General features: G+C 38.8%; 1 protein-coding gene across 6 annotated transcripts in view; it reads left to right on the top strand.

The window, feature by feature from the left end:
• Klf8 (Kruppel like factor 8) overlaps positions 1-13516 on the top strand; it is a 257155-nt gene that overhangs the window by 149319 nt on the left and 94320 nt on the right. For 5 of the 6 annotated variants that reach the window (XM_029561700.1, XM_008829260.3, XM_029561702.1 and 2 more), the window contains one exon: positions 9123-9196. The exons of the other annotated variant lie outside the window; for it this stretch is intronic. In XM_029561700.1, coding sequence (XP_029417560.1) covers positions 9123-9196 — 74 coding nt within the window. The remainder of the gene's footprint in view (positions 1-9122; positions 9197-13516) is intronic. 6 annotated transcript variants of the gene reach the window in all.

The following is a 13516-nucleotide window of genomic DNA, read 5'->3' as shown; positions in this document are numbered from 1 at the left end:
CAGATAATGACTATACATATAGTACACACGTATGCATTGTTTCCATTTCCTTTTATGTACAAGTGGTAACACATTATGCATATTGTTGTGCAACTTGCTTTGCCTGCTGCTCTTGCAGAGGACCTGGGTTTGGTTCTCAGCACTCACATGGTGGCTCACAACTGCCTCTAACTGTAGATCAATGGAATCTCACTCTTTTTTCTGGCCTCTTTCAGGCACCAGGCATGCATGTGGTGCACATACATACATGCAGGTACTCACACACACACGTAAAATAAAAAAAATCATACACATACACACACACACACACACACACTTTGGAACTCAATGTTTTGTTGTTTTTTTTTTTTTTGAGTCTCCCTATAGCCCCAGCTGGCCTGGAATTTGCTGTGTAGACCACTCACAGAGATCTGCCTGCCTCTGTCTCCTGAGTGCTGGGACTAAAGGCGTTCGTCACCACACCCCACTGGAACTCAGTCTTTAGGAGTGTTTGTTGCTCTTGTAGAATATCAAAATTCTGCTCCTAGTACCCTACTCAGGCATCTCAAAACTGTAACTCCAGATGCAAAGGCTCCAATGATCTCTTCTGGCCTATATGAATACTTGCACACACACATGCATACACATACATAAATAAAAGTATATTTAAATATATATGTATGCTTTGGAAATACTTCCATATAGGTTCATAAAAATGCCTCATTCTTTTGTGTGACTGCATGGTTTTTTACTATATGGTTAAGCCATGGTTTATTAAACCAATCTTCTGTTGATTTCTATTTTGGGTCTTTCTAAACTTCTGTAATGTTTGTAATAGTAATGAAAACTTTAAAAGTAGTATATCTAGGGCTGTCATTATGAAATATTGCAAACTGGATTCTTTAAACAACAGAAATTTGTGTTTTTGTAGTTCCAGAGGCTAGAATCAGGCATTCAGCACAATGAGATTTCTTGTGATGGCTATTTTCCTGACGATTATTTTCTTGCAACATACTCCCATAACTCTCTTTGTGTTAAGTGGAGAGACAGAGAACTCTCCTGTGTTCTCTTAACAAAGGGTTAGTCTCTTATGATCAGAGTACTCCTTGTAAGACCTCATTTAACTTTAATTATTTTTATAAAGGCCCTATCTCTAAAAATATAGTCACCTTGGGAGTGAGGGCCTCCATATATGAAAAGGGGGAACAATTATGTCACTTTTCCTAGTCTCATGCTTTTAAAATTTAGAAGATTGTCAGCATTTTTTAGTTTAGATTTTGCTTAAACTCTAGAATTCCATTTTCTCTGGTAAGGATCTTGGAGTCTATGCTGCTGTGGCCATTTGCCTTTTTTTTTTTTTTTTTTGACACAGGCTCTCCCTGTAGCCCCAGCTGACCTAGAACTTGCTATGTAGACTGACCTGGCTCACAGAGATCTCATAGAGATCCACCTGCCTATCTCTGCCTCCCAAGTGCTGGGATTAAAAGTATGCAGCCTAGCCTTTTATCTCGTTTCTAAACTGATACTTCAGTGCTATGTGCCAATTGTGATTGCTGCACATTTTTTCTTATGATTAATATCACAACTAGTGGGCCTCCTAAACTCTCTAACAATAATAGAGCCTATTGTGAAGGTATGCAAGTACCTCTGTTATTATTTTCAACTTTACCAAACTATTCCAAAATACAGAGTTATAGTGTTCTTTTCATTTCTAAAAATTTGAGAATAGAATTTCATGCATGTATGCAATAAAATATAATCATATCCACCCCCATTTCCCCCTCTAGATCTCATCTCCCCCCAACATGTCTCCCCTGAACTTCATTTCTCTCTCTCTCTCTCTCTCTCTCTCTCTCTCTCTCTCTCTCTATGCATGAAGTTCATTAGTGCTGTCCATATGTGCATGGTGTGGGGCCATCTACTGGAGGGAGCATAGGCAGCCTACCAGTGGCCATGGCCCCAAAGAAGAATGATTCTGAAACTCCTCCAGCAATCATAGTCCTTCAAATAGAAGTGGGGCCTCATGAGTTCCTCCCCCTCTAGGCTAGAATTTTGTGCATCTGTCCTCTACTTTGGTTTCTCTCATTCTAGATAACCTTGGAAGGCAGGTGTCTTAAGTTCAGTTCTGAATATTTGCTGTGGTGGTTGGACTAGGTACCTCTGGCTTTTGTATATGTTGCAACCTCTGAATAGGAAAGCCATCAGGAGCTGCCTGTTGAGATGCTGCAACTGGAATTTCTTTTGAGGTTAGATTTTCAGATGGTGCTTATAGATTTGTGCCTATGTAGAAGAAATGAAGAAACTGGAGGGTCTTGTAATTTCCTTTTATTGGATAGCTTATTTCTAGCAACCATTAACCCTCAGCTAAGGAATTTCCTTCAAGAAGAAATTGGAGGATACCTCTGGCATCTAAGTTGAAACACATTATAACTTCATTGTGGTTGTATCACCAGACTGATGATGTTCAAATCCCCTCTTTGCCATTTGCTACTCAGATGATCTTGGGGGGCAGGTAAGTTACTTTATCTGTCTTTAACATAGTTTCATTTATTTGAGCTATGGTCTTCCCGTAGCCCCAACTGGCTAGAACTCACTATGTGGACCAGGATGGCCTCAATTTCACAGAGATCTACCTGCCTCTGCCTCCAGAATGCTGGGATTAAAGGTATGTTTTACCACCCCTGGCCAGTTTCCTCATTTTTAAGATGATGGGAGCTGGCCCTGAGTTTAATCTCTAACATTAAGTAAATAAATAAATAATGGAAATAATAGCACTTACATTTTGGTTATGAAGATTAAATTAGCTAAGAATATATCTATTCTTTTAATAGAGCAGTGTCAGAGCTAGGGGTAGAGCTCAGTGGTAGAGTATTTACCTAGCATGTGCAAGTCCCTGAGTTCTATCTTCAACATTGCAGCACTCTCAAAAGGAAAGCAAGCAAAATAAAAGAAAAAAAAAAAACAGTACCTGACACTTAGCAAGAACTTTGAGTGCTTTGACTGTTCTAAGTCCTTTTATTATCACTTTTCACTTTTAATAGTTCTGGTGTTTCTTATAGGTCAGAAGCTAAAGATGAATGATATTAGCTGAAGATTTTCCTAAATGACTAGACATTTTCTTTAAGCTTGTTCTTTTAGCAGACAGAAGTATCTTCCTTTTCCAAAAGAGGATACCAGATTTGGAGTACTTGAAATTGTCAAATGTGATCTTAGTGAGCTAATTCCTCCTGTCTCTTAGAAGCACGGGCCACTTTCATAAAACAAGCAGATCATTATGGGGAATTCCACTTGGGTAACAAAACAAACTTAAGAACATGATGGAAGTTACATAATTTTATCAAATTCCTAGGAGCATGGTCTCTAGAATATTGTTTGTTGTGTCCTGCATATATAAGTACCAAATCATCCAATTCCCAGTCACACAGGCCTGGGAATGAAGGGACATTTTAACCTGAATCAAATACATAAATTTTCTTACTCACATCTCAAAGGCACAGGCTATATATATTATACCCCTTTGTCTGTTTCTTTGCCCCTTCTCTCACTGACAGCTTCTATGTATCTGTCTAGCCTCTCCTAGACATCTAGACATAATAATTGTGACTAGTAAAGAGACCTACAAAGCCCTCCTTTTCAAAAAACAGCTTTCTTTTAGACTTTTTGTGGTTCCTAATTCTCTTAGTTTTTCAACTTTATCTTGCAAAATTTTGAAGATTCACGTTTTTAAAAAGAGATGTTTACTTACATTCCCAATGATTTTCCCTATGATCACTTTTACCAGAATTTTAGATCATGAACCAGAATTATCTAATGGCTGTTCTATTTGGCTGTCCTTTTTGTAAATGGGTTCTGACATGTCATAGTTGGAACTTTTTTTCCTATAATGGCCTGGAACTTGCTATATAGACTAGGCTGACCTCAGACCCACATCTGTCTGACTCTGCCTCCTGGCTATTGGGATTAAAAGTGTATGCCACCATGCTCAGCCCGGTTAAGACGTTCTTAATGGTTAGCTATTCCCCCTTATGCCATTTAATTAAAATATTTGTGATATGGGTAGGGCAAGAGATATTTTCTTGGCCTCTTGACTATTGCCATGGCTCTAACCCTCTACATTCCAGTGATCATTCATTAATTTTCTGGACATTAGGATTTAGTATGCAGCTGATGCTCTGTTAAATAGTAAGGATACATAGTGGAACATGACCAGGCAATGAGAGAAAGACTATTTCCTGTTGTAGGTGCTGTTATAAACACTTGAGCCATATTTACCTGATAAATTGTACAGTAACCTATGTGCTGGTACTATTATTATTGTCACTTTACAGATAAAACAAACAAAAGGAACTGAGAAATCTTGCCAAAGTTCTTACTATTACAAAGTTTCAAGTGGGGAATGGTGGCACATGCCTGTAATCACAGTACTTTAGAGGCCAAGGCAGGAGAATTGTTGTGAGTTCAAGGCTACCTTCGTCTACATAGCCAGACTCTTGACTTTTAATAAAAGGAGTAGAAGCTGGATATGGTGGTGCATGTCTTTAATCCCAGCACTTGGAAGGCAGAGGCAGGTGGATCTTTGTGGTTTGAGGACAGTCTGCTCTACCTAGTGAGTTCCAGGCTAGCTGGGGCTACCGGGAGACCCTGTCTCAAAAAGACAAAATAAAAGGAGGAGGAGGAGAAGGTGGTGGTGGTGGTATTTGTAAATTTGGAGTTTATAGCAATACAAAAAAAGTAAATGATTAGCTTAAAATAAATTATTTCATCTATTGAATGTCAGGAAATGAGGAAATCGTTCTTGCAAGGTTAAAGGCCAATACCAAAGAGGCTAGCCTCATATCCCTTTCTGGCTGCAATTCCTCTCTTACACCTTGACCAAGAGAACTTATAAAAGGAAGAGTTTATTTAGCTTACAGTTTCAAAAGGGCAATAGTTCATCATGGCGGGAAGGCATGGTGGCAGAGGTGGCTGGAGTAGGAGTAGAAGCTAATCTCTCACATCTTCAACCAGGCACAAAAAGCACAGGATGACTGGAGATCCAGCAGGCTTTAAGAACTCCCTAACCCTCTGCTCCCCCCTTGACATGCTTTTTCCAGCATAATCACACTTTCTAAGACCTCCCAAAATAGTGCCACCAACTCGGGACAAAAATGTCCAAATACTTGGAGCCTATGGGAGACATTCTCATTCAAACCACCGCATTCCACTCCCTGGCCCCCATAGACTTATGACCATATAAAATTCAAAATGCATTATTTCAACCTTTAAAGTTCCTATACTCTTTACCAGTCTCAATACTATTTAAAGTGCACAGTCCAATGTCTCTTCTGAGACTCAGGGCACTCTCTTAACTGTAAACCCCTGTGAAATCAAAAGACAAAGTACATTCTCCCAATGTACAGTAGAACTGAATACACATTCTCTTTCCAAAAGGGAGGAATAGTGGCATGGTGAGGGAATACCAGACCAAAACAAGACCGAGAACCAGCAGGGCAAACACCAAATCCTGTAGCTCCACATCCAACTTCTGGGACTTTACTTCCAAAGGACTTAGATAGCTTAACCTCTCCAGCTTTGCTTTATGAAATGTACATCTCTCTCCTGGGCTGGTATGCTCCCTGTATGTAGCTCTCCTTGGTATATGTCTCACAGCTCTGGCATCATGAATGTCTTCTTGGGATCTCCGTTGCCAACCAGGCTTCATTTTCACAGCTTTGCACAATGGCTTATTAGGGCCTTCTTTATGAAGGAATGCCTCTGTTGCATCCTGTCTGTCTTTGGCAGCTCTCTGAAACCACAGAGGAAGAACTGATGACCCCATTTGCTTTTGAGTCTTTCATGCCTCTAAAGTCAACACCAGGTGAATGACACTGCCAAGTTTGGCTGCAAGTTTGGGATGGACCCCAGCCTGCTTCATCCACTTTCAAAGCATTTCTCTTTAGTGGTTTTCTAGTAGAAAACCCCTACAGCATTTTCCTTTCACAAGTTGGAGGCTTAGCTGGGTGTGGTCTTGCCCTGGAGGCACTCTCTCCTTTGTTTTAGGTGTAAATCTCCAAGCCTCTCCTTAATCAATTTAATCAAAGGGATGTTCTCCATCAGCACATGACTTGACTTCCTAGTGTGCTTTTTCAATCCAAACTTTACATTCTGTATTTCTTTCTGACCCATTTGCTCTTTTTCACTGTAGATCTGCATAATAGTCACCATTAATAGCGATACCACCATTTCTACATTAGGCTGTCTTGAAATATCCTCCACCAGAGAAATCAGTTCATTGCTTTTTAACTTAGGCTCAGGCAAGCTTTTTGGCTTTAAACAGACTCCAGCCAGACCCATTGGCAAAGTATCCCAGCTGCTGCACAAGTCCTTATTTCCCTCTGGAACTACATTGTTCTCAGCACTAGTTTTTTCTCGGAGCCTACTAGAATGGCCTGTTAAGCTCTTGTTATAGCAAATAACTGCTTTTCTAGTCCAAACTTTTAAAGTCTTCCACATTCCTCCAAAAGCCCACATGGCCAGTTTCTTCACAGCCAAAACCCCACTCCTGGTACCAATTTCTGCTTTAGTCTGCTTTCAATTGCTGTGACAAAATTCTCTGACCAATACCAACTTGGAGAGGAAAGGGTTTATTTGACTTAGATCTCCCAGGTCACAGTTCAATACTGAAGGCACCCAAGGTAGGAACTCAGGGCAGGAACCTGGAGGCAGGAGGCTGAAGTAATGCTGCTTACTGGCTTGCTCCCCTGGCCCATGCTCAGCCTACTTTCTTATACAATACAGACCAACCTGCCCAGATTTGGCACCATCCACACTGGGCTGTGCCCTCCAACATCACTCAGAAATGAAGAAAATACTCCATAGACATGGACACAGGGCACTCCAATGGAAGCAGTTCCCCAGTGGAGGCTCCTTCTACCCAGGTGTGTCAAATTGACAACTAAGGCTATCCAGCATGCACCTTCAGTCTCCCTGTGGGTTATCACTTAGGCCAGGAAACCTCCGCAACTGTTTGCTGATACTTTTGCCCCTGGTGCACTACTATCAGGGCTAGTAATGTCTGTTTTAGACCTTCAACTGTTCTCAAAGCATCTCAATACTCCTGTGGCAGACCCCGTTTGACAAGCAGACATGCCACTCCATACCACCTACAAGAGGACGGCCGTCTCAGGATTTATCCCACTGACATCATCCACTTAGGTGGCCTCACCCTGGTTACACATCTCACTACCTAGTGCACTACACATGCCACTTCCACTACCCCCACCATCCCTATGGGAATAGCCCACCATGTCAAAACTTCCTCTACTATCACTCTCCCCTCGCTCAGATTCCCTTCGGTTGTTGGGATCCTTCCACATATCATAGAAAACACATTGCTCTTCCTAAACTCATCCTTGGTTTGTTGTAGCCTGCCAACTATGCCAATTATAGCTAAAATTCCTTCTGGGAGAAACAAATGACATCCAGTCCCCTACTCCCTTGGTCCCTACAACAAACTGAGGTACAATTTCACCAAACTATAGTCTGGGTAACCAGTGTTTTTATTGGACTTATTTATAGAGCAGTGAGTTAGAGTTTACTTTCAGGAGTGTGGGTGCTTCCCTTCTAAGGCTGCACTGGAAAATCTCCAGGCATGGATACTGACTTCCCTACAGCCATGCAAAATGGCAAGAGACCCTCCCTAAGGCTTCCTCAGCCTTAGCCCCTCCTCCTTGCACAGCTAGGACCAACTGGTTGGTTGCAGGTTGTGACTAACTCTCCCTGCCCCTCCTTTTTTGTGGAGTGTAGCATTTAACAAGTTGGGCTGTGATGATTCTAGGAAGGCAGGTGCAACCAAGCTTGGGAAGAGGGCATCTCTCCAGAGTCTGCCATTTGGAAGACAGCCCTATGTGATTGTATGTAAATGCACCACATGCATACACTGCCCTCAGAGGCCAGAAGAAGATGTCAGATACCCTGAAACTAGAGTTATAGGAGTTAGGCACCATATGGTTGCTGGGAACTGAACCTGGCTCCTCTGCAAGAGCAGCCAGTGCTCTTAATCACTGATCCATCTCTCCATCCCCTGCTTTGCAGTTTTAAGGGTAAGAATTGGAAATTAGTAGGAAATGAAATAATATTAAAGAGATTATGTATGCCTATGGTGCAATTAACTGTGAAGCAAGAAGTGTTAGAGGGAATAGCTAAGCATTTTCCAATTCCTAATATGGAAAAAGGAAGTGTGTGGCAGAAAAGTTGTTAGGTAAAATAACTCTCTTATCAACTGCGGCAGGGTTGGGGGGGCACTCAGTAGCTAGAACTTTATTGGTTGCTGCCAGAAACATCTTTGAGTTCCACACTTGTTTTTAGCTCTACATTCATAGCACCCTTGACTAGTCATTATTTCTAGCTAAGACAAACTACAAGTCACTTACTATCTGGTTTTCAGTTCCTATGGATTAAAACATGGTAGGGTTGGGGAAGCAGTAGTGTATGGTCTGAAATCTGACTGTTTTTAACTAAGCTGTACAGTTTTTCTTTGCTTCCTTACTCCCCGTTTTCCTCTGTAGTGAGATTGAACTGGATAGATCAAACAAAATCTGTTGAAAAGGAAAAAACAGTAGGCACTTGTGGTGTGAATAATTAATGGCTCAAGGTATTCGAATGAAGCTACAAATTCCTTTCTTTCGTAAGAGGAACAGAGAAAGAAGGTGAAAACTGTTTTTATTAACTATGCTTTCTTTGTGTAGTTTAAGGTGTGTAGACAAAAACAAGCCATTTGATTTAGCCTTCTGAGCATGTTGTTGAGGTAAATATCTGTATAGGAGCTTAAAATGTCCTTATCTAGGCCAAGAACTAGACCAGGAAGAGGAAATTTTTTAAAGTATGAAGCTATGTTGATACTCATAAAAGTATGGCAGGTTTGAGAGAGGCTGGGAGTAATGGATTCACTTATGTCAAGAAAGAGAAGTAATTACATGTGGGAAGTGGGCAACTAGTGTTGTTGGGAACCAGTGGACATCATTTTGATGGGTAGATTAACTCAATGTTCTGAAAACCTATGTTTATAGAGGACATACAGATGAAACCAAGAGTACATGTCATACTTATGCATAAAAGGAAGTTGATTTTTTTTTAAAGTTATCATTCTCTTGTATCTGTTCTAGATATGGATCAACTCATAAACAACTTGGATATTCAATTTAATTCAGAAGGCAGCTCAATACAGATATTCAAACAGGTGAGTTCTTTAGGTACTGTGAAGATTGTGCTTTGTTTTGTGTCATTTACTCTAATCTATTCAATAACCTTGTTTGAAATACATATTTGAAAAATATATATGGAGAGAGAGAGAGAGAGAGAGAGAGAGAAATTGGTTGCTATGATGATTATAGAGGTATGGTAAGTCCAAAATCAGATGGAGTAGGTCAGTTCAAATCCAAAACAAAAACAAGGTGCTGGCAGACTTCTTGTATTAGATGTGATTATACAGGTCTGTAATCCCTATCTATATATACTCAGGAGGTTAAACAAGGAGGATGGTGAGTTCTAGCCTGGGCTACATAGGGAGCACCTGTCTCAAAAAAAAAAACCAAAACAAACCCAAAACAACAACAAAAAACCCAAATCGGAAAATGCAGTTCTTTCTTTCTTGCATTGGGAAAATCAGTCTCTGTCTTTGTTTTATTGACATGTTTGACTAATTGATTAAAGTTGTTCCCATTATGGGGTTAAAGTGGTTTATTCAAAGTCCAATGATTTACTAGTTTTATTTAAAAAGAACAGAAACATCTAGAATGTCGGACCAAATATTTGACACTGAGTCAAAATTTGTCATAGAACATTAACTATCAGTAGTCTCAATGTTCACATTTTACAGAAAAGAAAACTGGTTTTCAGCAATACGAAGACATATTCAAAACAGATTATGCGGCTTTTATAGCTGAGCAGTTATGTTAGATTTTGAAATCCAACATTGCTTATGGTTGATTTTCTTATTTTTCTGTTTTGTTTTTGAGATAGGGTCTTACTGTTGTATAGACCTGGCTGGAATGGAATTTGCTATATAATGAAGATTGGCTCCAAACTCACAGTAATCCTCCTTTGTCAGTTTCTTGAGCACTATGATTACAGGCATGGATTACATTCAAGGTTGTTGTAAGTAAGGCAGTGTATAAGTCAGTCAAAATATAATCAAAATTACCTTGAAAAATTGGTTAAATTGCTTATAAATTTGAGTAGCCAGTTTTTTATATATAGTCAGGTGTGGGACCACACACCTTGAATCCCAGCACTCAGGAGGCAGAAGCAGACAGGAATCTGTGAGTCTGAGACCAGCCTGGTTCGCATAGTGAGTTCCAGGCCATCTGGGGAAACCCTATCTCAAAAAAAAAAAAAAAAAAAAAACAAAGTTCTTAATTTGTATATATAGGATTTATCTGTTTCTTTTTGTTTTATTGTTTCATTGTCTGTAATGTTGTATTTCTGTATCTTAATTTGATACCAGATAAAAATACATGGGTTACATTTAGGAGTAATCTTTAGGTCGTGTGTGTGTGTGTGTGTGTGTGTGTGTGTGTGTGTGTACACACACACACACACCTTTTCATTTTTTGGAGATAGTGCCTCAGTATACAATCTTGGTTGGCCTGGAACTCACTATATAGACAAGTCTGGCCTTGAACCTGTAGCATTTCTCCTACTTCTTCCTCCCAGATCCTGGGATTATAGGCGTGTACTATCATGTATAGCTAATGAGTCCTATTTTCATTCAGTTTTTGATCAGCGAATGATTGGGCTATGGAATATAATTGGATTTAAATTACATGTGTATTTGGATGTGATTCCTTTGTAGTTAAATTCAATTTAATACCATTTACGTTACTTGTAGCTGGTGCCATTTAGAAACTATCAGCACATCAAAACTTGCTAGTTGTGAAACATATGCTGGAGCTTAGTTACAGCTAATAGTAAAAGGAAGCTGAGTTTAAGTAGTATTAGGTAAAAATTACTGTACTTGTAGTGAAAAATACTCAGTGCAGATTATTTTTCTATTGGCCTTGACCAAATACCTGAAAAGGAGGAAGGATTTGTTTTGGTTAACAATTTGAGGGTCCATTATAGCTGGAAAGGCATAGTTGCAGGAGCAACTGCCAGCTATGGCACCAGCATTCAGCTAATCCTCTTTGGAAGTACCCTCAAAGATGTTTCTAGGTATCTCTTAGTTCAATTGGGTTTACAGTCAAAATTCACCACCACACAATGAAATGTTAAACATGTGTATTTACCTTATTTTCTAATTTTACTGCATCTAAGTATAATTTCAGGAAAGTTTGCATTATTTAAGTTCCAGAATTTGGAAACACTTTGAAAATGCTTCAATGTGTAGAAAATTCTGGGTTTTAGTTGATGTAAGCACTATTTTTGTTTTTTAACATTTCTATTTATTTTAATTTTTTATTTTACATGTGTGAATGTATGTAAGTGTATCCATGTTGTGTGGAGGTCAGAAGAGGGAGCTGGATTCCCCTGGAACTGGAGTTACAAATAGTTGTTAGCCACCATGTGGGTGCTGGCAATCAAACCTAGGTCCTTTGCAAGAGCAGCCAACTCTCTCAACTGCTGACCCATCTCGCCAGCCTTTTTTTTGACATTTCTAAGATATTTGCTTTTAGTAAAGCTAAGGTGCCTATGGTACATGGCCACAAAATACTGGACAGGTCTCAGTGGACAAAGACTGAGAATTCATATTGTATAGAAATCAAAATGGGAATTAAGTATTCTGGTGTGGTTCATTTTTATTATATTTATACCATAAGATATGCTTGGTGTATAATTATCTAGATAAGAACACACAAACTACTCTTTCTGAATTTCTGAATAATCATAGCACACTAAAGAACACTTGACTACCATGTACCCCTTGTTTCTAGTTTCTGATTGTTTCTTTGAAGAGGGTTTTTTTTTGTTGAAACTTATTAGAGTTATGATTGTGTAATACATGTCTCTCCCTGCATACATTGGTTTTTGGCACATATTTTGTTATAATCTCTCTCTCTGTCTCTCTCTCTGTCTCTCTCTCTCTCTCTGTCACACACAGAAGAGACATACAACATACTCAAATTTTCTTATGTTTGAAAGCAAGCTGCATCTAAAAGTTTTGACCCTGAATAACTAAGCATATATCACCTGCAAATAATTGCATTCTCCTATAAAACTCCATCAGAATTGACACCCCCCCAAATGTATAATTTTTCCATAATAGTATCAAATTGAAATATACATTTCTGAAAGATTCTCAGTATAATCTTTCTATTTATACAGTTTATTTAATTGTATGTGTATGAGTGTTTTGTCTGCATATGCTTAAGTGCACCATGTGCAGGCAGTGCCCATGGAGGCTAGAAGGCATGTCAGAGTCCCTATAACTGGAGTTATAGATGGTTGTTAATTGCCCTCTGTTGTTGGGAACTCACCGGGGTTCCGCTGCAAGAACAGCTAGTGCTTTTAGTCTCTGAGTAGTCTTTCCAGCCCCTCCCTCGACAATGTCACCATTTCTTTTTTTATGTATATATATTTAAAAATTTTTTAAATTATTTATTTAAAGCCACATACTTAGAAGAAGCATTTCACTACAACAACATTGACATATTCAATAACAATTTTCTGAGCTAAGATGCATCTCTTTCAAAAGTTAAATTAATGCAGTTATACAATAGTGTACTCAGTATAAACCCTATGTCATAAAATTAAATGATGTTTTAACCTTTAAAAAAGATCTCCATTTCATTATTAAAATACAAAGTTTCATACAGAAAAATTCATTTTTAATGCAATTGCACATGCATTTCTAATATCTACATATCTGATTATTACTAGTCACAGTCGGTTACTTTCTGAACTCCTTGGCATCTGAGAATGGATATAAAGTCAGCAGGTAGATTTCACATCTACTAATTATTAAGGAGCAAATTTTTATGCTTTGAAGAATTGTTATTTTTTACCATTTAAAAAAATTTTTTGATAACTACATGATTAAAAGAAGCAATTCAGTACAGCTTTAACATATTCAGTAACACACTCCAGAGCAAGAGTACATCTCTTTCACAAGTGGGTGCAAGTTTCTAGGTTCACAGTTGAATTAATACAGTTATACAATATTGAATTCAGTATAAGCCCTGTAAGACATAAAATTGAATGAGTTTTTAACCTTTAAAAAAGGTCTCCATTTCATTTTAGAATATACTGTTCCTTGCAGAAAGACTCATTTTTTTTGCTACTAATTCTGAGATGTTGTCACATGCATCTCTAGTCTGCATGTATCTGCTTATTACTAGTCATAATCGGTTTCACTTGGATCCTTGGGGCCTGTGTATGTCTATGAAGTCATTGGGTAGATTTCAGTAGTAATGTTTATCACCTCTACTAATTAGCATGATGTAAATTTCCATGCTCCCTCCTCAAATATAATACTTTAAAAAATTTGATTTTGTGTGTGTGTGTGTGTGTGTGTGTGTGTGTGTATCACACAGAACATCCCAAACCATCTCATTCGACTATA

The sequence above is a fragment of the Nannospalax galili genome, unplaced genomic scaffold (assembly GCF_000622305.1).
Source record: "Nannospalax galili isolate Female #2095 unplaced genomic scaffold, S.galili_v1.0 scaffold994, whole genome shotgun sequence".
Taxonomy (NCBI): Eukaryota; Metazoa; Chordata; class Mammalia; order Rodentia; family Spalacidae; genus Nannospalax; species Nannospalax galili.
Note: the sequence above shows the minus strand (reverse complement) of the source record. Positions and strands in the feature narration are given on the sequence as shown.